The sequence below is a fragment of the Pezoporus wallicus genome, unplaced genomic scaffold (assembly GCF_028554395.1).
Source record: "Pezoporus wallicus isolate ANWC-B61680 ecotype Strahan unplaced genomic scaffold, APGP_CSIRO_Pwel_v1 contig_3952, whole genome shotgun sequence".
Classification (NCBI taxonomy): Eukaryota; Metazoa; Chordata; class Aves; order Psittaciformes; family Psittacidae; genus Pezoporus; species Pezoporus wallicus.
This window is the reverse complement of record NW_026635034.1, coordinates 7,297,468-7,323,616: the sequence shown is the minus strand read 5'-3', so window position 1 is coordinate 7,323,616 and position 26,149 is coordinate 7,297,468. Positions and strand designations below refer to the sequence as shown.

The 26,149-nt window shown below is 39.8% G+C and overlaps 1 protein-coding gene across 1 annotated transcript in view; it reads right to left on the bottom strand.

Moving 5' to 3' along the window:
• Positions 1–6,761: 6,761 nt before the first annotated feature.
• Positions 6,762–26,149, bottom strand: part of SECISBP2L (SECIS binding protein 2 like) — a 30,499-nt gene continuing 11,111 nt past the window's right edge. The window contains exons 3-18 of the mRNA XM_057396896.1: positions 24,803–25,127; positions 24,168–24,303; positions 23,522–23,751; positions 23,411–23,435; positions 22,512–22,627; positions 20,735–20,866; positions 20,357–20,440; positions 19,154–19,321; positions 18,855–18,996; positions 17,044–17,213; positions 15,836–15,968; positions 14,727–14,889; positions 13,816–14,036; positions 13,020–13,174; positions 12,337–12,556; positions 6,762–11,353 (exon numbers count right to left, since the gene is read on the bottom strand). Coding sequence (XP_057252879.1) covers positions 10,683–11,353; positions 12,337–12,556; positions 13,020–13,174; positions 13,816–14,036; positions 14,727–14,889; positions 15,836–15,968; positions 17,044–17,213; positions 18,855–18,996; positions 19,154–19,321; positions 20,357–20,440; positions 20,735–20,866; positions 22,512–22,627; positions 23,411–23,435; positions 23,522–23,751; positions 24,168–24,303; positions 24,803–25,127 — 3,091 coding nt within the window. The 3' untranslated portion in view covers positions 6,762–10,682. The remainder of the gene's footprint in view (positions 11,354–12,336; positions 12,557–13,019; positions 13,175–13,815; positions 14,037–14,726; positions 14,890–15,835; positions 15,969–17,043; positions 17,214–18,854; positions 18,997–19,153; positions 19,322–20,356; positions 20,441–20,734; positions 20,867–22,511; positions 22,628–23,410; positions 23,436–23,521; positions 23,752–24,167; positions 24,304–24,802; positions 25,128–26,149) is intronic.

The following is a 26,149-nucleotide window of genomic DNA, read 5'->3' as shown; positions in this document are numbered from 1 at the left end:
GAGGGGCTGCCGGTGCCTGGGGAGAAGCCATGGGCACAGCGCTGGAGGGAGATCAGCACAGACACTGCTGTTTTTTTCTCCTTTTCTCTATTTCATGAAATAGAATAGATTAGAATGGAACAGAATAGAATGACATCCTAAAATCCTAAAAGATGCAATGGTTTCTGCAGTAAAGCAGGGACACCACCTCCCCAACCCAGCTAGTGAAATCTGGCTCAGAGGAAGCGGCTGCTTTTGAATGAACCCTTGCGGGCTCAGACTGCTTCCAGAATCAAACCCAAAGGCAAAACCTGGACCAGGCACAAGTTACAAGGAGTGACTAATGTCTTGTGAAGCTTTAACAACAGCTTTGAGCACAAAAGGATAGAAAATGTTCAGCAGTGACTAGCAGCACTATTGATTGTACATAAGGCACAGAAATTCTCCAAGCATTAACATTTTACTTAACTCTTTCATTTTGATGCCGTGCTAGAACATGGCATCAAGAGGGCTGGAGGAAATATCCAGGATGGAATGGGGAGGCCACGGCGTCCTCAACTGGTGAGGAGGAGTGACTGGAGGTGGCGCAGGCTGTATTTACCATGAAAGGGACAACAAGGACCAGGGCTCAGGGAGATGCTGATGCCCCAAGCTCCTGTCCTGGGAGACATCCCTGGTTTCTGTTTTTACTGCCATGAAAAGCATGCAACAAGGCAAAACAAACCTGCCCTTCCTGTGAGATCAGCCTTAGTGTCCTATCCCACCTCTGAGCACACGGTGAGGTCTTCCAGCCTTACCGCAGCCCCTTGGTGGAGATGACAGCACTGGCAAAGGGCGGCTTGGTAACCAGGGTGCTTCCCCATACCTTACTAAGGTTCATGGCTGTGGGCTGCCCCTGGCCTGTCCTCATCTCCTGAGCCCTCCTGTCAGCTGCACATCCCTCATGAGGCAATTTGAGCTGTCCTTACCTGTGCAAGTAAGAAAAAGGGCAGACAGGTCCCTTGCAGCTCTGCAGCAGATGCAATCCCCACTGTGTCCCACAGCAGCTAAGAGAGCTGGCAGGTGAAAAGGGGTAACAGGATTGGCTTTAAACCAGTGATGTGGTGAAAGGGAACATTTTCAAGAAAAAGAAACAGTTGTGCATCAGCCTGTCCTTCCCTAAGCACTCAACGGCTGCAGCTGGAGCCCTGCATGGCACCAGCACCCGCTGCCTCATGGTGAAGTGTTGTTGCCCGTCGCAGGTGCCAGAGGGGCTTTTCACTCTCTAGAGGGAAGCCAGTACATTAACCAGCCCTTCTCGGCTCACCGGCACCAGCAAGCATGATTACAGTGTGGGAGGTGAAGAATAGCTGGTGTTTTACAGCAAGTTCCAGAGAAAAATGCAATTGTGACAAGCTCTGCTTTCAGCAACGATCAAAAAATACAAGCTCGAGAACAGAACCCAGCAAAGAACAGCATTGTCCAAGGCATAGTAGCCATTGTGGGGAGGAAGAGGAGGGAAAAGAAAAATGCCATGCCTTTGTGAATTAAAGAGCTTTCTTCTCAAGGCTAAAACCAAGATTTCTGTTTAAGATACTGGGAAATCGGCCTTTGACCAGCACAGAGAACAAAGCTCCATTAAGCACTGGTGAAACCAAGCCTACAGCCTTCTGTGCTGCCTAAAAGGAGCCTGTGTTTCTTGCTCACAGCTCGAGTTCCCAGTTGCTCTCAGGGCCCAGGGAGCCACCCCGCTTGCTGCCCACCCAGCAAGACACAGGGAGAAGTCATTCTGCCCCTCACATGGTGCTGACATGTGACAGTGTGTGCTGCCGAAGGGCTGTGCCATGCCTGTTTTCTCAGGCTATGTGGGAACGCCTTTCTCGTGCACAGTTATAAACTGAAACCTCCCTCATTCGCTGTGTTACTGGCCCCATCACACCAAACCCTCCATCATACCCTGTTTACAGCTCCAAACAGTCTCTCAGCCTCAAATATACCGCATGAAGAACTGGTGTGACCCCACTGGTGTTCTGTCACAGGGGACAGGAGCTTTGTCAGGTGTAACCACTCTGACAGGGCAGCACCGTTACATATGAGCAGGAGCAAGCAGTTAACCAGCTGCAGCCATCTCTAACACCCCTTTAAAGGAGGTAAGGTAGCAACAGCCATGTCTGCAGTATCACCCCGGGGAGCCTTTGTGGCTGGGTGGTGCCAGCCCCAGGCACCCTTGGGAGTGACACCACTTCTGATCTGGGGCTGTGAGACCACAGGTCTAGCAGGCAGTTAACACTGCCATGCTACCCTCCCTTTGCAGCACAGGGGCCAGGGAAAGCAAATACAGGGACACAAAGACACAGATGTGGCACTTGCTGGCAGCTGGAGAGCTGAAGGCAGATTGGGGACCAATGTAGAAGAGAGCAGCGAACTTATCAGTCACACGAGGAGCACGTGTGGGCAGCACAGGGAGCAGAGCTGTCGCCCACCCAGAGTACATCCGAGAAGCAGTTGCACTCCTGCAGGAGCCCAGAGGAAGCTGTTTGTGCTCCTTGCAAACAGCATTACAGAGCTCAGCCCTTCTGTTAAAACATAGAGTAAACGGGGGAATTTTTTCCTGTATAAATAGCAACAGCAGCATTAATTTATGCTGAGGTGCAGAGAGCTGATCTGCCTTCCTTCCTCATTGACATGCCTGGCTGATGCTGGTAGAAATCAGCAAAGTGCTACAGAACAGCAGGAAAGCCCCATAACCAGCAGTGTGGTGTCAGGTGCTTACAGGAAGCACTGGAGCACCTTATTTGCACTAACGGAAGTCATGCACAGCCACTGCTTCATTTTAAATGAGAGCAATTTATTTTCCCACACACTGAATCATTGTCACTGGTTTATCTCCCACAGGTACCTTTCCCTTGTTCTGAATGAGTTAAAACTAGGTGTATTTGACAACTGCAGCCCACCTGCTTTTCAGGAGGTGAGAGCTAAGAGGTTTCAGAAGGACAAAAGCACAACCCTGGATATAAAAGCAGAGTCAGAGATTAGACTGACACTGCTTTTCTCCTGTTCTATCTCTGAAGCATCCAACAGTGCTAATCCCAGAAAACAAGGCCCAGGGTGACTTACAGACAAGTTGTAATGTTCCTTCTCGGCACCACGCTGTGTTTTGCTCAGCCCAGTTTAACCATTCACAACATTGCTTTGTCCAAACCCACAGCTACCAGCCAGCAGAATACAGGGCTGGCCTGGGCAAAGGACCCATCCCTGCAGCTGAGCATGGGCATAGAAGGACCCAGCATGGCATGCAGCAGGGCTAGCCTAGACATACTGCATGTCCTCCCTTTTCGTCTCCTCTTTGCCTGGCAACATGGCCACCTTCTTCAAATACTGCTGGGCTTTGCCTTTTCCACAAAGAGAGCCCCCATAGCACAGGGGAAGAGCGGTAAGGTGGAAATTCCTGAGCAAGGGCCCAAAATTCAGAGCCAGAAGGTTGCTCAACAGCCAGCACAAAGCCAGTGCTTGCACCTCTGAGAAAAAGCAGTCATCAAACATAAACCCCATGTGCTTCAGCCTATCTCAGCACTTAAGAAGAGGCAAAAGCTGAACACTGGAGGAGGGAAACAGCATGGGGGACCCCACAGCTGTCCTCCTGTGAGGTGGATGATACCAGCCCCTGGGCCTCAACAAGGATGTCCTGACCACATCACAGCTAGTCAGAGCTGCTGCAAGCTGTCACAAAACAACATTGCCCTAACCGCTGCTTTCTGAAAGGAGAGCTGCATGCTAAGAGCCTAAAGACACATTCAGCAGCACTTGCTGGCTTGCCTCAGCATTGCTTGCAAGGAGGCCAAGTGGTCATGAGCAAAACCCAGCATCATCCAATGTCCATTGTACCACAAAGTGCTGGAAGCAACTGCAGATGAAGCATCCGGTACCTGATGTGCTCAAAGCTGGCTCTGGCTTTGAGCACAGCTCCACAGCAGGAAGGATACAGAGACAAATTTCAGCCTAAAAGTAGCCTCCAGCTTCATCTGTGCAGAATTACCCACCACATGAAACAAGTTTCAGCAACAGCCCCACAAAATTACCATCAGCTCAAAAGGAAGTTGGAAGCAGTCACACTTCAATGGCATCAAGCGCTCGGTATCCATGCAGTAGCAGGCAGGGAACATCCTTTCCTGCATTTCAGCTTCAAGCTATATTTTTATAGAGCAGTCCACTAGGATATATTTGAAGAGAATAAATCTCACAACACAGCTGAACTTCTCCCAGTGTCTCCTTAGCTGTGCAGAAGAGACCCAAGGAAACACTGAAGGATATACCCTCACTGACCATCTCCTCCTTCCATCTGTAGACGCTTGCCTTTAACTTGGCTGTAATAAATCAGAAAGGAAACCTTGACATTGGGGCACCTCTGATTGCTTTACTTTTGTCAATGTGCTCTTCCTCTACAATCAACATTCCTCCATAAGGAAGGCATTGCAAGAGCTTCCTCCAGTTCTTGCTCCACACAGCCTTTTTGCCAAATATCCTTGCCTCTCCAGTGCTCACCTACTCCTCAAGACAGTCGATAGCAGAAGGGACACTTACCTTCTCAACTGCAGCTGGCAACCCTCCATTAGTTTGAAATTATACTCTCATGGGCAGAATCCATCTGAAGATGTACCCTTCCATTGCAAGAAATCAATTATAATGAGTTTAATGATCCAAATAACTTATGTTTAGGGTTTTTTCCCCTCAAAGATGCTGCAAAACTTTTACTGCAGTTCTTTTGGAAAGTGTAAACAACCCCCACAAGCATGGAGTAATGTTTATTATTACTTTATAACTCTGCAAGAAATGAGTAACCTACTATAGGGGCATTAAGCCTTATAGAATGACAAAGTTCTTTTGAATTTAGTGTGGACACCCATTAACTTTCCCCACAAACACTGATGGAACCACTGCCTGCAGGAGCTGCTGCAGCAGCCTCCAGGGAAACCCAACTACTAATGGTTGCCACACGGATAACCGTAGGAAACGTAGTTTACTCCGCACCCTTCCCCAGTTTCCTTTCATACAAGAGCAAGTCTGTTATCAGCTAAATTCCATTTTGCTAAATTCCTCTTTACTCAAAGTACTATCCTTGGAAAACACCAGCTAGAGCCAGGCACTTTAGACAGTGCCCAGATGGACACCCACCCACATCCACCTCCAAGAGCACTCACCGACCACTAGTGTGAAACAGGGATCCAGCAGCTACGAGCACAGCAGTGTCCTGGAGCTGTTGCCAGGAAGTACATTCCAGCTTTGGTCACCCTGTATTTTGTACAGTTTGCTAACTCAAAAGACCCCAAAAGGTCAACAGACTTCACCTGCATCATCTTTAGGGATTCATGTGGGCTTTTTTAAGGCATTATTGAACAACAACAAAAGCACTATTTTTGTTTTTTAAATTCCTCTCTTTTACACACAGGGATCCTAAAAAACTGAAAGCAAGTCCTAAGAGCAGTACTTGTTGCATGAATAGTACAGGTTAACTAGCAGGGGTCTCTCTGCACATTACAGACATGCAGATTCACAACCTCTCGTGACCTTCAGTGCAGCAATAGTGGGAGCAATTTTGTTCTTGTGGTGGGTGTGCATCTTTTACAAAACTCTCCCTAGAGGCAAGGAACACTCCTCAGGAGCACTACAAAATGGTTCATGGTTCTTTAGCCATGAAGAAATGGAGAATTCAGTTTGTAAGGCTTTGGAGTAATAAATATTCTTGTCATTTCCATAGCTCAAGTCACACGGTGCCACCTTCTTTTTGGTTCTTTCCAAAACTCTAGCCAGGTGAAGACACAGGCAAAACCCAGACATGAGGAGTAATTGTGGTACAAGTGATAGCACATACAGAGTAAGGTTTGTAACAGAAGCACTTTCAGCAGAAGACAACTGCAATAGCAGAACTGAAACACAAAGTTAAGGCACATAAATAGAAAATTCAAAATTACAGGATGAAGCTGTATCCTTTATGAATTGCTACAAATATTCTCACACGTGGGAGTTGCAAAACCAGTTAATGACACTGTTACTAGAGCCACGGAAGTGTAAGCAGTTACCAGTGAGTCACTGGAGAACTTCATGTTATTTTCCAGAGGTGACTTCATCCATCAGGATAACAATAAAGGCAGGCCAACTTGCACTACTGTGTATTAGCAGCATGCAAGAAATCCTGGTTTTTGGAGGTGCTGTGGTTATTCCTGCCCACTTGCTCGTAAGAAAATGTTCTTTCCAATTCAATAGACTCACAGCCAGGTCTGGCTTAGAAGGAACCTTAAAGCTCACATCTACCTCCAAATGCACTGACACAGGCTGAGACACCTTCCAGTAGGCCAGGTTACTCCAAGCCCCATTCTGCCTGGCCTTGAACACTGCCAGGGATGGGACAGCGACAGCTTCTCTGGGCAACCTGTGCCAGCACCTCACCACCCTCACAATAAAATATTGTGGGCCTAACTCAGCCTTATGGTCTCTGGCAGTTTTTTCTGTGTTCTTCCAGTCATCACGCAGATGTATGATGAAAGGGACCGGGCTCTATCATGAGAATCCCTCTGCTAACCGCGTTTTTCTCTTCAGCCTCCCTGGCAGTCACCATTCAGTCTGGGTGACTGGAGGGCTCAGCTCCCTGCGCTGGGGCCGAGGCCAGTAGCCCCCACATGGCTTCTCCACCCTGTGGCCAAGTACGGTGTAACACAGACCTTCACCTCCCGTAGTGCCAGGGCAGCGTCTGCAAACAAACCCAGCGTGAAGTAGCTGTGAACACACATATCACAGGAATAAAGCTGTAAATTTCTACAATCATTTTTATTAGTTATGGAAGAATTCCCCACTAGTATTTACATAGTGCAAAAAAGCTGTTATTACTCCAAAAAGTACGGTAGACAGAACAATTATCCTTCATACAGCAAAAAAGAAATGGAACAAAACCCTTCATATTGTATTTCGTAATGATTTTTCTACTGCTTTAACCTAAATATTACTATAAATTTTAAGACATTAAAGATTAAACAGCTTTCCTTAGTTGAATCTATTTAAAAGTAAAATATATGAACTATTTATCAACATTTAGAAGGTGGGCTGTGCCAACTGGGTTTCTACTTTCGGCTTTATCATTCATTGGTGAGGAAGTTTTGGGTTTGACATTCTTGTATTTCCTTACGTGTGGCAGGGCGGGTAGCAGACCCACGTTACATGTTTCTATGGCTTACTTCTGCTGGTTTTTGTTTCATTAACAAATTGTCATGTCCAATTTTTAAATGGCTAACGTTGACATCAACTCGGTAAACTTTCATTAGTTGGCACAACTTCACAGGAAATACTTAATGACAGTTCAGCAAACAGCAGCTTTTCAAACAATAATACTTTTTACATGTGTATTTAAAGTAACATTATTAAAATTGAAGCTTGTGTTAAAGAACCGGACAGAATCACATTGTGTAAGCTCCCACCCACCCAAATAAGCATAAAGACACCTCTTATCTTTACCAGAAGAACACCAACAAGTGCATTACTGAACATTTTCTATAATAAGTTTTTAAAACACAGGTCAATACCCCCTGTCATTGTTTAGCTCCAGTCTTACAACTACCTGCGCACAACTTAAGCAGATAAACAGGCCATCGATTTAAGCCAGTGGAACTAATGCTCTTAAGCACGTGCTCGCAGGATCAGGTCCCTAACCATACTCGGACATTGTTACTTGGTCCATCTAAGGACAAAGTTCTTCAGATTTTTCCCTTTTATATATTTGTAATCCACTTACTTTGACAGAGATACTGAAAGTATTCATATAAATAGGCTGTATACATAGACACCTCTACCAGATTTAAAGATCCCTACCCCTACCACAGATACATTAGTTTGGATTTTACCAGATAAATTAAGTGGTGAAATAATTTCTACAAAGAATGTCTTAAGTAGATTTGTTTTCCAAAATCATTTTCACAACAAAAATATCTATACACCTGTAACTACAGAAACACCTCTTCCTGGGGACAGTAACAACCTGTATAGTACACTGCACACCTTGATACTGAAATAGAAATTCAGCTACTTGTAAAAAAAAAATAATCATGGTATTGTAAAACATTTGTAGACTTTCTTTCTAAATTCTGGTGATAACAGAATCAAAATTACCACAGTGAGATACTCTCTTCAAGTGCTTCAAGTGGCAAGGAACTTTCCTAATTTTAGATGCAAATGGATCACTCCCACAGGAATTGCAATTTCTTTCTCAGAGTTATTGCTCATTCCCAGCTTATCAAAAGGAAGCACTAAAACCAGTTTCCTGTACTCAGTTTCAGTTTGCTCCTCTAAGGGTGATCTGCCACATTTGAAAAAGAGATTAGTTCCTTATTTGCTGGCAAATTGAGAGATATTAGAAGTGCTGTATCACCTTCAAGAACTCTATTAAACCTGTAGCAAAACTGCAGTTAAATAGTGGGCTGAATATTACAAGACTTCTTTGATACAAACGTCAGAAAATTTTAAAATGACAGTCCAAGTTCAGAAAAGACATATAAAAAGATGCGCCTTTGATGTTCGTACTTCAAGATCAAAAGTTATTTGAATCACTGGCACTGAAAAAGCAGAAGGAAAAATTACAAACACCTTTGTTTTTCTGATGTTCTGGTGAAGTTTTGCCCTCAGTGCATACATGGATCTCGGCTGGTGTCGAGACGTGCTTACACATCCAAGGGCAAGTTTTGCTTGTCAGCAGTTCAAACACTTATCATTTCCTAAAGCAAAAACTCATTCAAAACATACAGATGGTAGAAATCTGCCATTTTACATACAGTAAAAGGTTTAACATTCAGGAGGCATCATTCCTTAGTCTTTGTTTTCCTATAAAATGCCTGTTGTAACATCTAGGAAGATTACATTAAGGAACTAAGAACGTGACAGAACAGCCATTTGTCCTAGCAGCTCTCTATACTGCTTATCTACATAGCATTTGCTATGCCTATCAAAGCATTATTTACATAATACACACAGTTTCTATTATATTCATTAGCATCCAAAAAACCCAGGGGTAGATGATTTCTAAACCTGGAGTCTTATTTTCCCAGTGCAACTTAAAATGCCAGCATCACTAATACTATAAGCATTGGTCCCATATTAATATGCGTGGATTAAATACCTAACTAAGCTATCCATTTCTTGTGGGCTGGTTTTTTTTCAGCCTACCCAGAGGATTTTTATGCATTTTGATACAAGTGATCAAGAAAAAGGAAGTGAAATTAAAAGAAACATACATTTACTATGAAAGTGTTACTCATGTGAGTTACTCTTTGGCTACTCCTGTAGTGAAGCTCCTGCTGCTGGCAGTTTCAGTACTTCCCTTGCCAATATAAGACAAAAGTGGAAAATATACTCCTTACATGCAGTGTTTAGACACATACTCCATCTTCAACCTAAAATGAATTCATTATTAGTTAATGGATTTTGCTTAAATATCCAGAACACATGGAACAATTCTCCAGCAACATGTATGCTTCAGAGAGGGCATATTTTTCTTCTTTCACCTCAGAACCACTGAAATACCTCCCCATACTACAGGGCACTTCCTCCTTTCCTGGAAAACGACTTCCTTTTCTACTCTAGAGATCAACTCCCAAAGCTGCTACAACTGCAAGAACAAAGAGAGGTCAAATTTTGAGTAAGAATTGTTAAGATACACCCTGAACTCAACACAGGGGTGGCCAAGATCAGAGCGTGCAGATGAATGTGTAGATACACTGAGCCACCACATTGTTCACACCTGCTGCTAAAGGATTATTCTTGCTTTTTGCAATGTTCTGTAGGTTACAATATGCAAAACAGCATTCCTGAGGTAAGTGACAGGAGAAAGAGGAAGTCATCAGTTTACTAAGAGCCCTGGATAGACATTATGGTTAGTGATTCACTTTGTGTGGTTTGGCAGACAGCAACTGTGGAGAGAAATGAAGAATTTTTGTTTTCTTTGCTGTTTTTTAATGCCATATTTTCACCTTGAAAAAAACAAAACAAAACCACCACACAAAACCCACAACCCAAAATATTAATTATATCCCTCTGGTTTAAAGCTTTTCTGGAATCAAAGTTGTTGTAGCTTATTGTAACCATCTCAACTATCACCAGCTCTTTAATGATGCATTCATCGAGACCAACTTAAAAAGCTACATCTTGGCATAAGAATCATGCATAGATTTCTCTACTATTTACTTTGCATTAAGACTGCAAATGGGGTTTTACAGCTTTTCTTTGAAGAAAACTAAAATTTTACTTCTAGATGGAATCAGAAAAATCACAGCCAAATACACTGATGTGCCTGGCATAACAGCATAACACCAATGTAAAGGGTTGGTCATTTGTCAGTCTTAACATAGGTTATCTGTGTGAAAATGAGCTAAATGGTCACATCTTAATGAATGTTGCTTAAAACTGATCAGTTACAAGATGTTTCCTTTTACAAAAGATCACATGAATACTTAATGACAAATTATCCACAGTTTCTATTCTGGGAAAAAGAGACTGATTAAAAGCTAAGTTAGTTCTTAAATCAAGTAACAGACAACTACAAAAATATTGTTGTGAATTAAATACACATATTAAATGTTTAACAGTGCAAAATGTTGAGATGAAGCGTACGAAATAATGGCTGCAACCTTTACAACAGTTAGTTTTAATATTATTTCTAAAAAGTTCCTGAGTTCCTGCTTATTTTTTTACGGCATATAGATGGAATCTGTGTGTTCTTTACTCAAAGAGCTGCAAATTGTGGGTTTGTGTTGAGTGGTACTTGCGTGCTTATCATTTGTCCATTCCTCACCATCAGTGACTGGATCAGCCTGCTCAGAAGTCTCTAATTCTTCCTCTTCACTTTGTTCTGTGTTGTCTTCAGCACCGCTAAGGGTCTTCCCAAGCTGAAGAGTCTCCATAGTTCTCTGGGTCTCTGAAACCCAAGATTCAATTCTGCTGTTAAGCTGAACCTCTGCAGAGATTGGTTCATGGGCATAATCCTCATCATCTTCCTCCTCCTCCTCTTCCTCCTCTTCTAGCATTCCTGGTACAAGAGTACTGGTGGTACTGGTCATGGAAGAATTCAAAAGATCTCGGCAGCTGCCATCCAGTGATCCTGTTTCTGTACTCTGCTGTGAGGCCCATTCCAGATTGTCATCTGGTTTCACCTCATCTTTGTCACCTGGTGTGGCTTTTCCATGATTTGTTGCTGAGGTAGTGCCAGTTGTAGCCAAAGGTGGTTGTTTATTAATAGTGGCTTTTTCACTTTGACCGTTACCAGCTTTTTCTGCTGCCGCAGTCTTGCAGGAGGATTCTCTCTCATTTTCAGAGGTTTCTAACCCATCAGATGTTTCCACCATATTTCTCCAGTTTGTTTCTACAAGTTTCAAAAGAAGTTTAAATAGAAAACATTAATTCTTTCTATCAAAAAAGAATTTTCCCTGAACACCCCAGAACTGTTTAAGTAGTAGTAAGAGCTAATGATTTTAATATTATTCTATGCTTGCAAGAAAAAATTCAACTAGAAAATGGGAGAAATAGAGAGAAAACAGAAAGAGCTGTGAATAACTTTTAGGTTTTCACAGTATCCTTAACCAGACATTACAAAGTTGAAAGTTTGTGCACTTAGTTTCCTGTGTAAACTGTGGAAGCACCAGATGTATCAGTGAGTCTGGTCAAGGAGGTTACTCTCAAATATAACTTAAAATCGGAAAACTGCTATAGTATTAAGTCATCTGCTTAAGGATTTTTTGAAAAATGTTTAACAAATAAGTCTAAGACACCACAAAAAGAATTAATTAAAACCAAGATTATTTTCTTTTTAATACACCATAAGACTGAAAAAAAGAGGTTGTCTGACTTCAAACAAGCATTCTCCTTTTTATTCCCTCTGTCATCTGGGCTTAAGCAACTGGCTATATAAATCTTCCTTTTGCTCACACTAGAATCACTCACTGCCATGTTTCAATAATTAAGCTACATATCCTTTATTCAGAAACCTCAATAATTTAGTTCCTACCCTCTGTCATTAGTTTTTCCTCAATCATATAATAATCAATTCTGCATTTGGTACCAGTGCTACACCAGTTCAATAAAACTGGAGAAGACACCTCCACTGATGTGAGTTAGGTAACTAATGCTTCTGAGGATTAGAAATTTGAATTACTATTTTTATATAGTTCAGAGAAAAAAAAATTGCTTACACAAGTCCCTGAAGTCTAACCCATTTTCTCTTATCCCTGAAAATTGCAGAACACTGTGATTTATGAAGAAATACTGTATTTCTGGCTACAGTTTGCAATAAGCATCATTTGGAAAATTCAAACTTCTAGTTAAAAAAATAAGTTTTAGCACACTTACCATATTCTTTCTCATTCACTTCAGATATGGGTTCAGAAATAACACTACAGAATGAGATAGCACTTGCTGCAGAAGGGTTACGAGAATGGCCCATATGATGAGGTGCCTTCTTGACATTCTTCAAGGCTTCTTCTGCCTGCTCCTGTTCCATTGCAGCAACCATATCTCTGTATGCTTTTCTGGCCTCTTCAGTCAGTGATACCAGCTTATTAAACAGGTCCTAAGTACAAAGGCAGTTCTTAATTTCATTTTAAATTACTCCTTTTAGTCAGAGGTATACCACATAGCAAGCCTTAAGCTTATTAGTACCAAATACCTTTACTTCAAGTACAAATTATTCTGTATATTAAATAAAAATACCACCCCATGTTTATGCAGCTTTGAGGAAATATAAAAGATACTGGATTTTTGATTTTTTATTTTTTAAATTTTTACAATTTTAAGCCTTCCAGAGAGTTTTGGCATTTAAATCTATTTGAGAGCTACAAAGATGTTGCAACTGAAGTATTTCAACACAGTCTCTCAGTTCTGTAAACACCGCCTTCCAAAGGAAAACACGCTCATATAGGTCAGGTCAGGGCCATTATCAAATGCATATTAGTTAGGTAGGCTCTCTATGCCAAATAAATTCAAAAGGCACATAACTGTTTACTCCAGTCATTTACATGAATGGATTTACTCACCTCAGCACCAGAGTAGTTGAAGATACCCACTACACTAACAGGAACCAGCTTGTTCACACAACGCCCAAGAGCTTTACGGCCAAGAGCAAAGACAAAAGGAATTTCTTGTTCCCGTGCCATGGCTATTACGTTATATAGAGCCTCATCCAGTCCACCTTGGAGAAAGCAATTTTAAATACATACCTAGTCAGTTAAAGTCATAGTATGGTGCTATACAACACTATTACATTTTAACTGCAACTGGTCAATAAAACTTCAACACATACAATCACCAGCTACTCTGTCCTACAGCATAACAAACTGTTCATTTCAAGTATAATCAGTATAGATCAAGGCAACATTCTCTATTCTCTATCAGTCCTGCACACTAATCAGATTTTTTCACAGCTCTTTTCTTGAGCAGAGCTTTGCTATTCTCCTATCTCAGGATGCCTCTATCTACACTTCTGGCTGTAGCAAAATGCATTGGTTGGCTAACTAAACAATTCATATTCCTCTCAAGGAATCCTTCTTAAGAGCATCCAAAGCTCAGAACTCTAGCTATATCAAAGACTGAACAGAATAAAATTGAAGTCTATTGTATTTGTTATAATATCTATTTTTCTTTAAGCTTTTCACCTCTCACGAACAAGTTTCTTCCAGAATTGAGTAGAAGAGAATGAATGTGGAGTGCCAATTACATAATTGATTCTGGGTGTTATATCATACACAGGAACTAAAAAATGTTTAAACCATGCTAATCAGCATAAGAAAACTATAAACAGTTAAATACACCATATATTTTTATCATTTATACCTTTTGACTGGATTTTCTCGCAGTTGGGAGATATGATTACACACTTAATCTTATTTAGCTTCATATGCTTAGTAACCTCACGCAACCCCATAACAAGTCTTCTTCTTGCTTTAGCTCTCATGGGATCCTTTTGATAAATACGTTCCTGGAAGCTGACAAGCTCTTGCAACAGGAGAGTCACACACTCATCTATTTCCTTACTTAGCACTTGGTTACAGTATCTGTCAAGTCAAAAAACATCCAATATTAGCATAGCACATAATCAATACTATTGCACCAAGCCTTTTCTTTTACCAAGTAATTTTACTTCCTTGGAACAATTACTAAACTGCTATTAAAGTTATTAAAAGGATTTAAGACAGCAGACTGTATATTGTAAGATAAAAATCCATCCAGGAAAATTTGTATTTCCACTAACATCCCTCACCTCAAGAGGTCAGTCAAAAAGAGTATTAAAAAATACCAAAAATACCATACTAGGTGCCATAAGCCACTATTCCTTAATTTGCTTCCCTATAAGGATAAAGAAGTAAGTGTGACTATAGTAAGAGTGACTATTACAGTATTTTCAGCATTCATAAGTATTCCATCCCATCCAAAGTGTACATAGCCCTTCTTTAAAAAGATTTTTTTGGAGATTACTTCCACCTAGCTTATATGTTGCAGCAACCAAAGTAGTCCAACATGCAGGTGCGTACATATATACACACACACATTTGGGTATGTATACACGCGCACAGAGCAAGCCACCTATGGCAAAAAAAAGAGCACTTACAGAAACTTCTATTGATGAAAGGGAAGGTTATGTTCATTAAACTCCTCCTAAGCCTATTAAAGCTATCCACACTTAAAAGACAAGGATGACTGAAGCACAAGCCTTTAATTTATATTAATGAATGCAAAACTCTTACTCTCTGAATCTCTTGCTGTGAATTTTAGTTATTGCAGAAGATGCCATTGGACTGCCTATTCCAGAACTAGCAGGTGAACCTTGTGACACTGGGGTCATGCAGTATGGAGAATTCTGACTTGCTGGTGAAAGCGAAGTATCACTAGTCATGCTTAGTCCAGTTTCTGAAAGACAATTGTGAAACATTATAAAAGGGAAAGACATTTTCATATAAAAGAAACAGTATTATACTTCTGGATCACTCCCTTGCTTTTCCCAAATTATGTTCTGAAAAACTGAACAGTGTTCTTCCCTGGACTGGGGACAAGGGGGGATCAGGACAAAACAAGCACACACCCAACATTCAGCATGGGTTGGATAAATAAGCAATATTTGATTATTCATTTAAAATTTCCAAAGCTTAGTTCAGGAAACTGACAGAACAGAAGGAAAAGGTTGCCTAAATACAACTTCTTCCAGTATTTCTTTACTATTTAAATATATATAATATTTAGCTAACTTATTCCTAGAATATTGAAGCTTTTCACACTTCAGTCAGGCAGGTTACTCAGAAGAAAAGTTTTGAACAAATACATCTGGAATCTTGACAGACACCTCCTCCCTGCCCAAATTTGTCAAAAAGTCTCTGGAGTTTCCCAGTTGCTCAGAGCTGTTGCTGCAAATCAATGATCCAGACACTGCAGTTGACTGACAAGACTACTAAACCTTATTTACAGTTTGCAACTTCTGTATCTGGAAAATTTCCAGTCTGCTCATTATTATAAACCACTGTGATCAACATGGCACAGTTGACAACACATCACATTTTGTCTGCTCATCAAAAATGCTACGAACTCTGACATGTTGGGAACATCCACTGAAGAGGAATGAATTAGAAGTCTGTATGGAGATTACGTACTTAGAACCCATCCTGCACTCAGCCTTCCACAACTGAGGGACAGACAAGGCATTTTAGAAGAGGGTTCTGGTTTCTAGTATTTAATAATGTTAAAAAAGTTAAAAGATAACATCAATAAATTATGTTGCATTAAAAAGAGGACAAAATATTAAAATAAGCCATTTAGTGCATTTGGGGGGGAGAAAAGCAAAGATAGAGAGATAGAGACCAACCTTCTTGAGAGGCCAGGTCCTGCGACTGATCAGCAGTCACATTTATATGAACCTCTTTTGGCTCATCAGATCCCAACAGGCTGTGGTCAGATGACAAACGGCCTTTCTTCTCTTCTCTCTCTTTCAAAATGATCTAGGAACAAAACCAACAGCTATCAGCATCTGAAAACTGCTGATAGCAAAGAAAAATGTCTTTTTCCTGAATGCAACACAAAATAAACAAGTTGTTTTGAGCTTTCCTACTCATGCCAGCATAGAAAACCCTGAAATCATTTCAATTTCCTCTTTGATCATGAACAGTATTTCATTTCGGCATTATACAGATTGTCTACACAATACTCATACTTCTACATAAACAGTGCTTTCAACAGTTCATTTTAATATTAACTACTTTCACAATTTTTCTGACACATAACACTCTCATTAACAACCCCTTCATTTCCACCCCTGTAAAGAAACCTTATGCAAGAATACTAGTCATCTTTGTGAAGCACCAGAACACAGAAAATCCTTTCTATACAAGAAAGGGCAGTGCAAAGGTAAGTAGCCATGGATAGATCCGTATTATTGTGATAAATAACAACATAAAGGTATTGACAACAGAGAGCTACGGAGGCAGGGAGGGAAGCAACTTAGCCAAAGCCAGCACAGGCACAGCTTTACTAGTTCTAACTGCCCATATCATAAAGTGATCTTGATAAGAAATGTGGCGGTTAAAAAAGGCTTTCATTTTCCCTTCTGATTTCCATACATTGTGTAAACTGTGTACATACCTACTTCACATGTGCACATACATACATGTGCACAGCCAATCATTTCTAAACTTGACTCAAAAAACAATCTCTAAAACCAGAGAAGGAAAACATAAGGCTACCATGCTATATTGCACTACAAGCTAGGTTACAGCATGAAAAAACTGCAAATTCTTCCAGATGTCCTAGTGCTTACAGTAAAAAAAAAATAAAATTAAAAAATCCTTGCAATCTGTATTGAGATAGATTTGTACCATCTACAACTGATTATGGGACTATGAAAGTTATGCTGCATGCCTAGATCCAAAGGACAGGATATCAAGTGTAACAGGAACTAGGAGGTAGTAGTTCACGACTGCCTTACCCAATGCTCATGGTCATGAGTCCTCAAGTAAGGAAATACCAGTTATTTTTGAAGACAGTGGGTCAAGAAACCCCCCAGGTTGACATATTTACCTTTTTAAGTGCTGTAGGGCGTTTCAGTTTTGCAATTTCCCTTTCTTTTCCTCTTTTCACTTTTGGAGCAGTTGAATCCAAAGGATTAAGGCAACCCATTGATGGCTGTCCTTTTGTTAAGGACTTTCTGTTGGTGGATTCTTTGGTATGAAAGGGAGCAGCACTGCCAACTAAATACAAGAAAGATATTAATTCCACCAAAAGACATGTCAGCTTCATTTCAGCACTGTTTTCAGTATTTCCACTGATGAACTCTCAAAGTACATTTTCCTTCCTTGGAAAAAAGCAGCTCATAATGACAGGAAAATTACATCATCAGATATTGTGCTCCCAGATGTTTTTAAGCTTTCTTCAAACTTAGCCTCATGTTTTAGGAAGCTATGGATTCCAGGAAATTGCAAACTTCATTGGTAAGGGATCTCTCTCAAATTGATTTTATTAGTAAGATTTTAATAGCAAGGTAAGTTGCAGATAGTTATCCAAACATTGAGTTTTAGTTGTCCAAGACTTGATTAGTCGACAGGACAAAACAGAGGAGAGTGAAGCATGTAGTTAGTATATCTTCTGCAGGAGAGAGTAAAACAGACTAAAATGGAAATGCCAACTGTTCTTTGCTGAACTTTGTTTGATATAACCTTGACAACATGAATTAATGTTTGAACACAGCTGAAATTCAAAGCAGGTAAATGAAGCAACACACAAGAAGGAAAACAGTGACTATGGCCGTAACAATGGACTCTAGGCTACGTATTACTGCTCAGGAATGAGATTCATCGGTTATAATAGGTAACTACAATAATGTCAACTCTCTATTCAGCAGCAAACATTACAAGAGCTAATTTAATGTTAAGTGTTGAAAAAGAAATAGAGGGAAAAAAAAAGCTTAAGTAAACCATTGTATATATTCATCATATAACTATAACTTAGTATTCTGTGCATGTCCGATCTTCCTTTATTTTCAAAAAGATACAACAGAACTACAAGGAGGTACAGAGAAAGCAATGTGGAACATGCTTCCACAACAGAATAACTAGACCAGGACTCTTCAGACTACAAAAGATATGACAGACCTTTAAAAATCAGAGGAGAGCAGGGAATGATTTTTCAGTCTTTGTAACAGAGAGGCTATGAAAGCTAACAAAACTGCAAGTGGGGCACAAACCAACCTGACCCTGACCTCCACCCCCACAAAAAACTCCAAAAACAGAGCAGGAAAAGCATCTCCACATAGCATGTGGTAAGTTTAAGACATTCACTGCCATCAGACTTTATAGACAGTAAAAGCATGTGATACAAGTAATAGAAGTGATGGACAGATTAAGGAACAAATTTGGTTTTAGAAAGCCTTGGGTCAGGAGGCCTTGAACTACAATCAGTAGAGGTAGAAGAATATCCTGGAGAGGTATCCCTCTGTGTCAGTCACAGGTATCCTCACTAAGCTGCTTTCCAAGGGAATTTTGTAATATCTGTGGTAATTGTTTGGTTTGACCTAATACAATTCTTCTCATATTCATTTTAGCACTGAATTACAATCAAGACATGAATCCTGAGTTTTGAATAGTAGGTCTTAGGAGAAATTTGTCCTCAACTATACATGGACTTTCACTGCTGCATACTGCAGCTCAGATGAAGACAGCACAGGTGAATTTTGAGAACACATCAAGGAAGTCTTCCCAGGTTTTTATTATGTTTATATTCAAAATCAAAAACTTGACAGAAAAACAACTCAACCCCTATTTCAGATGCTCAGACCCGTCACATTTATATTATCACAAAACACATTCAGCCATGGTCAGGCAGACGAGAAATACCTGTGTATGAGAGAGGCCTGGTGTTGGTGATCTGACGAGCTTTCATTGCTTGCTGCTGCTTTTCAAGAGCTGCTAACATGTCCCCCAGATCTAACTGAACAGGGGTCTTGCTCTTCTTTCCAGCTGCTTTTGATAGAGCTTCCTGTAACACAAACAACATATGCTGATAAATACAAAGAAATAGTGCCTGCAAAACCTTCTTTACAAGGAGAATCTTGGCATTACAGAATAAAGAAGACCAACAAGTAACTGATACACCTCTTTACCAAGTGCTGGGGAGGTGGGGGTGTGCTACTCACTTGAAGTTTTTTCTGCTCCATGCTTATCTCTGAATACTCTTGAGCTGTTGCAAGTGCTGCTGCCAAGGCCTTTTTCTTCTGACTTTTTGCACGCTTTGGTACAGAGGTTGTGATGGGAATTGGAGTTTGGACTATATTGATTGGAGAATTCTCTGGCAAATCATCCAACTAGGATTTTAAACAAAATGCAAGAAAAAACACAATTAAAAGACTTTTCCCTAAAGACCATAGGAAATGTGGCACTCCAGAAACCAAATGAATCATTTCAGTCCTTTGGTCACTAGCATGACATCCCAATTAAATACAGCAAAATGACACAGTAAGTTAACTGAGCTAGAAACTAATGTATTTCATTTTTGCACAAAAACACTACTATATTTCTCTTCAGTTATGCCTTCAGAAGGTTTTCTAGTCTGATTGCTAAATAAGGGAGTGTTCTTACTCCCTCCTGCAAAGATAAGTAACCTGTATGTATGGTCCTGCAAAAAAAAAAAAGTTTAGATCAAGATATTAAAAGAATATCTTTAATAAAAAAAACTGTTCCTACAGCCTTGAAACAAAAAGTTCAGTTTATTTTCATTTCAAAATAAACTACACAAACTGTAGCTATTTCAAAAAACTGACACCATTACTACACATTTGTACACCATACAGTTTTAAGCAAAGTCTGCACCAAAGGACCAGTCTGAACACAAGCCCTTTGAGTCACAAAGAATAACCAGGATATAGTTTATGTATTAACACAAAAAAAACTGATAATCCTCAAAACTAATCTTAACCTCAAAAAAACCCAACTGTTGCATCTACTGTTCACACAAAATTTAGCATGTGACTTCAGAAAGCACAAAACTTGGCAGAAAACCAGTGAGATGGAGAAGCTAGGAGCTAGACTCAATGATCCTTAGAAGCTGCTTCTAACTTGTGACAGTTTATGATACCAAGTGTCTATCTATCCTAGAGTTTCACTTGTTAATCTCATTAACAGACAAAAATCCAGCTGTGTTTTTTTAAAGATGGGTTCTCTGCACCACTTATTTTAATTGGTATTTCTTTAGCATCCAGAGCTGGTAACACAAATACTCCACAAAGAGCCCAGTTACTGCATTAAGTACAGTAGTGGAGACTGAGGAAGAAATTACACGTATCAAGTAGTCTCAAAATTACTTAACTTAGAAACACTTTGCAAAATGAATAATTACTTACTACTTTGGGTGAAATCTTTTGCTGGATGTTACCACTTTTACTGCTGCCATTGTCACTATTCAGCTCTGGAAATTCATCTTCATCCTAAACAATACACAAGAACGAAGAGAATGGAACCAAAAGTCACATGAAAAGCATCAACAGAAACAGCTGCAGCTAGAAGAATAAATTGAATCCTGAAGTCCCACATAAACTAGAAGGGCTTAAAAGTGACACAAAAATAATAAAAAAATAACAAAGCATTTTTGTATTCATTTACTTTTTTTAAAATAAGAATAATGTTTCAAACTAAAGAAATCCAAATCCAATTGGGGGAAACATCATTTATTCCACAACATGCACCACTATAGCACAGAAACAGTTTTCATACAACACTACCTCAAAGTACAGAGGTTCAGGACTCTGCTCTGTTCTGCTTGACTGGCTTGCAGTTAAAGGTTTTTCATGTCGTTTCTGCAAATTCTGCCTTCTTTCTGAAGATGTGCTGTGGTCTCTGCATCTGAATCCAGACTGAAAATAAGGAACAGAATTGGCATTTCACAATTGTAGTTTTTCAAGGTGTGTGTACATGCATGTAAGGCTCCCATGTCTGCCAATCATCAACTAAGGTGACAGTTTTGACAGAATCAGATTTAATAAGCTGTGCTTTTGTGTTCTCCTGGGGTATTTCTGCTGTTGTTTTGGGGTTTTGCTGTTGTTTTAAAACCTGTACCAATATATTCTAGAGGCAGTACCAGATTATTCCCCCCTCCCAAGTCACATGCAGCATCAGAATACATTCACCTCTAAATTTCTAATTAAAAGCAAAACAAAACACAAAAGGTCCTTTTGGCCAAACATGAAGAAAACCACAAGAGCTGCTGGTGAGTATGTAACTCAGACTCTAAGCTTGAGGAACTGTCTGTAACCATGATCAAAAGAACTATCTTCCACTATAAAACTGTTCTGCTTACAATTACTGCCAGGCCAATGTTCAGGCCAAAGTACAAGCACAGAGTTCTCTAAGGACAAGAGACCGCTGTAGTATAAACATGCTTCTGTTTATTACGTGAAAGATTGGTGGTATCCCATGTGCAAGACTGGTTGGCTTAAAGCAAAGCGTGATTTGAACCTCCAATTCTGGATCTTTCATACCAATCTATTTCTGAAGAAAAGGTCCTATAGACCCAGCAAAAATTTAGTTTCAAAGGAAAACTAGAACAATTCTGCCCTGAGGTACAATGAATTTGGCTGGGGAAACCTAATTTAAAACTCTGTGCCTGCTTTGCTCTTAAATAGCAAAAATAACTGCCAGATTTAGAGTCTAAACTATAACTAGATGAAAGGAAATGTGGTTCTTCCTACTCTCCCAATTCTACAAATGACAAATAGTGGTTCTAAAAGCACCTGATTTGACTAGAGATTATAAAAAGATTCTGAACTGCCATACTGAACTGTGTACTGCCCGATACGAGCATCGAGCTTCTTTATATAATAAACCCATGGATACCAAATGGGAAGATTCAAGACAAATTAACAGTTGCATCTACAAAACTAAACAGAGCAAGCTACCTCACATATATCTGAGCATACAGACATCTATGACAAAGCTCCCACTTCAACCTCAGCTACTCGTCTGCAATAACCGTATTCAAGCAAAACCTACGCTTAAGCAAAGGCAGATGTCCCCCTCTGCACACACTCTCCTCCCCTCCCTTCACATCATGATCTCTCTTTAGCAAGTTTGAGGGAGGGTTCAGGGTTTTTTTCCCTTTTGAAGTGTGAACGGGTCAAAAACTGAAGTAACTTTTCTACACCTACACTGTATTCATTTCACAGATTACTTCATATATGCAATGTTCTTCCTAGGTAGATACATATAAAGAACAGGCTGCCAAGTAGAAAATTGCCAAGCACATGAAATTTTATTTTTATATATATGTGTGTATATATATATATATAAAATGTGTATATATATATATGATATAGTGCTAGGCAAAGAAACATGCATGGTAAAAATGTGCAACTGGACTTTTAGGTTGAATTACAACACTTTGCATTCACCATTTTCATTAACTGTTCTTTGCATTTTGATTTTATAATGCATTTAACATTTCTTATTTTCACATATTACAAGAAACTGAATGCTTAGACTTTAGAACCATTAGCAACATACCTGTGCACTGTTCCTTTGCTCAGCTTGTCTTCCACCTCTAGAAAACGTCTGAGTTTTTTCAATCCAAGGTTTTTTTTGAGTTGCCTGGGAATTTACATTAGTCCAACTTATACCAGCTGAAAAACAGAAATGCCTTCATTGAAAAAATTAGTATGACAGAATACGTCATAACAATACACATGCCATCAGAGCCGGGAAAACAATTTTGATATAAATAAAGTTCTCTGAGAAAGTCTAATTCTCCTCTGACAAGGATTCCCCTCTTACTTCTGTAGCTGTATCCAGATGTTAGCAAAATTAAGGAAGTCTTAATGGAAAAGTCAGATTACAGACATTCAAACTGCCAAAAACCGATCATCAGGAAGCTGTCAGGTTCACACTGACATTCATACCGATTTGGATCCAGTCATTAATAGCAGCCACTAGCCCTACTCACTACTACCAGACTAAAAATATTTGTTCATATTACCATACTTCTTTACAGTTTCTATAAAAGCATCAGTACTTCTCAAATAGAGAATGAGAAGTCTTCAATTCTATTTCTACCCTAGCAACTGCAGTTTCACAGGGTAAGGAAGCCTGAGGATAAAACACAACAGAAGCACAGCTTTATCTGAATGCTTCCATTGCAGTCTCTAGCTTTCTTTAATTCTTTAAAAGCAGCTGTTGATAAACCATTAGTGATAGCTACTTATACACCAATTCACTCGACAAATAACTGGGGCCTTAATGGAGGTGGTGGAAATCACAGTAAAGACATATCTTCAGAAGTATCTGATCAATCAGGGTAGCATGCTGGAAGCAGATCAAAAATGATTCCTAGCAAAATGTAACGAAAAATAAATACAAAAGTGACCCAGCTAAATTTTAAACAGCTCATGAGCTAAGACAATACTTACTTGTACTTACTGATGGCTCTACAACCTGAAAAGGGAAAAAAAGTTTTCAGTAATTTTTACTAGTCTTTAAGAAACAAATACAGTTAATTTATTCAGTTATGTATTACATACATTCATTGCACAAGAATCTGTATTTCTTGAAGTCATGGCTGCAGCCTGGTTATTGCCATGCTTAGGACTACAATAGCCACTGTCACTGTCAATGTCCGCTTCACTTGCACCCTGTTCACTAGAGGACTCTGCGGCAGGGTGAGAAGTTCTTCTGCGCCTGCCTTTTGATTTCCAAAGCATTGTAGAAGCACTCTCAGAAAGTGATTTATTGGCTATATCTGAAGGGAAATCTGCAAGAAAAAAGTAAATAAGTTACTTGTGCAAGAATTGTTAAAGGACATGAAAAGCCTATGCATCATAAAAGAATAAGGAAAGCCAAAGTCTTTGCACATGACAACAATCTCCTAAGAAAATTAAAACCAGCATTGTATTTGAACATATGTCTAGATACAGCTATTAATAATAACCAGCTCTTTCAGGAAGAGCCCGCTTTTGTCAGGGGAAAGAAAATCCCTGCAGAAATACCGTATCATTGCAACGTTACAATGTGACATACTGAGTAGGTCTCTGCAACTCTTAGCATATTTTCATTGTATTTTTGATCCACAAAGCCACATCTAAGCCAGAGCCACCTTCTTTTAGGAAGGATGGTGACTGACATGTACTACTAGCTATTTTGTACATCCAGAACACAAAAAAACCTTACCTGTTTGCTGTGAGGCATCAACCAGCAAAACAATCTTTGATCTGTTCTCAGGACCTGAAGAACTGGTCTCCTTTTGAGTGGCAACATTTTTCACTGGAGGACGTTTACTTTTTATGTGCATCTGTAACTGCTGTTGCTGTTTTAAAAGATTAGCCACACACACGTCATATGATTTGACTTCACAGTTGTAAACAAGGCAACTAAAAGTTCTAACGCTCTCTACAGAAGCCACATGTTTAAAGACAAAAAAGATTAAGGGAAGCATTAATAAAAATATCAGACTTATTTGCAGTATTTTCTGAATGAATAGGGTTTTATAATATGGAAATACATAAAAAAGGGTAAAAGAAGTATGGGCATACTTCCTTTGCTCTCTAAGGAAGTAACTAAGCTCAGACCAAACCAGCAAAGACGCAGTGGGAGTTTCCCACATTATACGTGCAGGCTCTATAAACTCACCAACTACTTTACCAAGAATTTTGCTATTGTCCTATTAATACCTACCTTTTCTGCACACCTTTCCTTCCATTGATACTGCTGCCATAGTATCATTTTACTGAAATAAGATGCATTTTTCCTGGGCAAAGATATTTTCTCTACACAGTTTTACTTATCCTATTAAAAAACAGACTCACTTTTTGTATGACTGGTCCCCTGTTGCTGCTTCTGCTCCGCTGACTGGATAACGGAAAGACCTGGCCCGATGGGTTGGGACGCTCAGTGCATTCTGTAGTAACTGTATTTACAGTATTTGCTGTTTGAAAGGGTGCAGAATAAGGGGTAGGGAAAGGATGATAGAAACCCATGACCTGAGCACATGGTGCTGGCATCAGCTGATAATATGTATATTCTGTAGAAACAGGAGGTTGCGCAGATATTATAGGATAAGCAAGGTATGGTCCTGCAGGATTTGGGTTGGGTTGCTGCCATCTGATGTCATTGTTGTATAACGGAAACTGTCTGCAAAAATCAAAAAGAAAGGCAACTGCTCAGGAAGTTTCTCTCTCTCAATCTTTACTACCTCCTTAAAAAAGGAACAGAAAACAACCAATCTCATTAGTTTCATGAGCTCTTAGCTTTTAATAACTAAACTTAAATTTATTAGGACTTCAAGATGCTGATCAACTGATTCACAAGCTCACATTACATTCAAGTGCAAGACAAGTACTTCTGTCGATCTTGCATTTGTACAAGTTCATTAAATTTCCAATATGAAACAAAATGTAGGCATTTATTTTCACAAGTACTTTGTTTCCATTACAATTTCAGTAATATAACCAAAGTACACACCTAAGTTTACACAAGGTAAGCTAGCAGACACATGGAACATTAGCCAACACAGGGGCAAGTACTTAAGTATGTTAAGTTGCCAAGTCACCCTTGGTCAGAATTCCTATGAAAATGCAGGCCTTAAGCAGCACACATGAAAACAGGCATTTAGGACCTTACTACTGAAACCAAGCCCAAAGACTTCTTCCTGTGTTTATTTGTGATACAGCATACTACTAGAAGACCCCCTTGGAAACTACGAACCCAAGTCTCTCTCTTCAGATCCCCAAGAGACTGGGAAATCTACATGGAAAATGCAGAGGCCAGAGTATTAGACAAAGAGTAAGAAAAGGTCCAGTATAATTTTATAGATCAGCAGCAGGCACTTGCTAAGTATTATTTTTGTTCTTCATATTCCAGTACAGCAGCACTGAAGTGCTATCCTAAGCAAACACTAAGTACATTTTTCAAAACCAAACAGCAGTAATTGTTTATGCCTTCAGAGTTGACTATTTATATTGAAGTTGTGCATTTAGTGAATACCGCAGTTGGGTAAGGATAAAGAGCATGTGGGTTAGAATAAAGGAGTTCCTAAACAAAATGTATTATAACTCATTATGCTAAAAAGACAACCCTGGATACAGCTACACAAGTGTCATCTGCACAGTGTTTTGCACCAAGGTTGAATCCAAGTTATACACATGGAGCCTTGC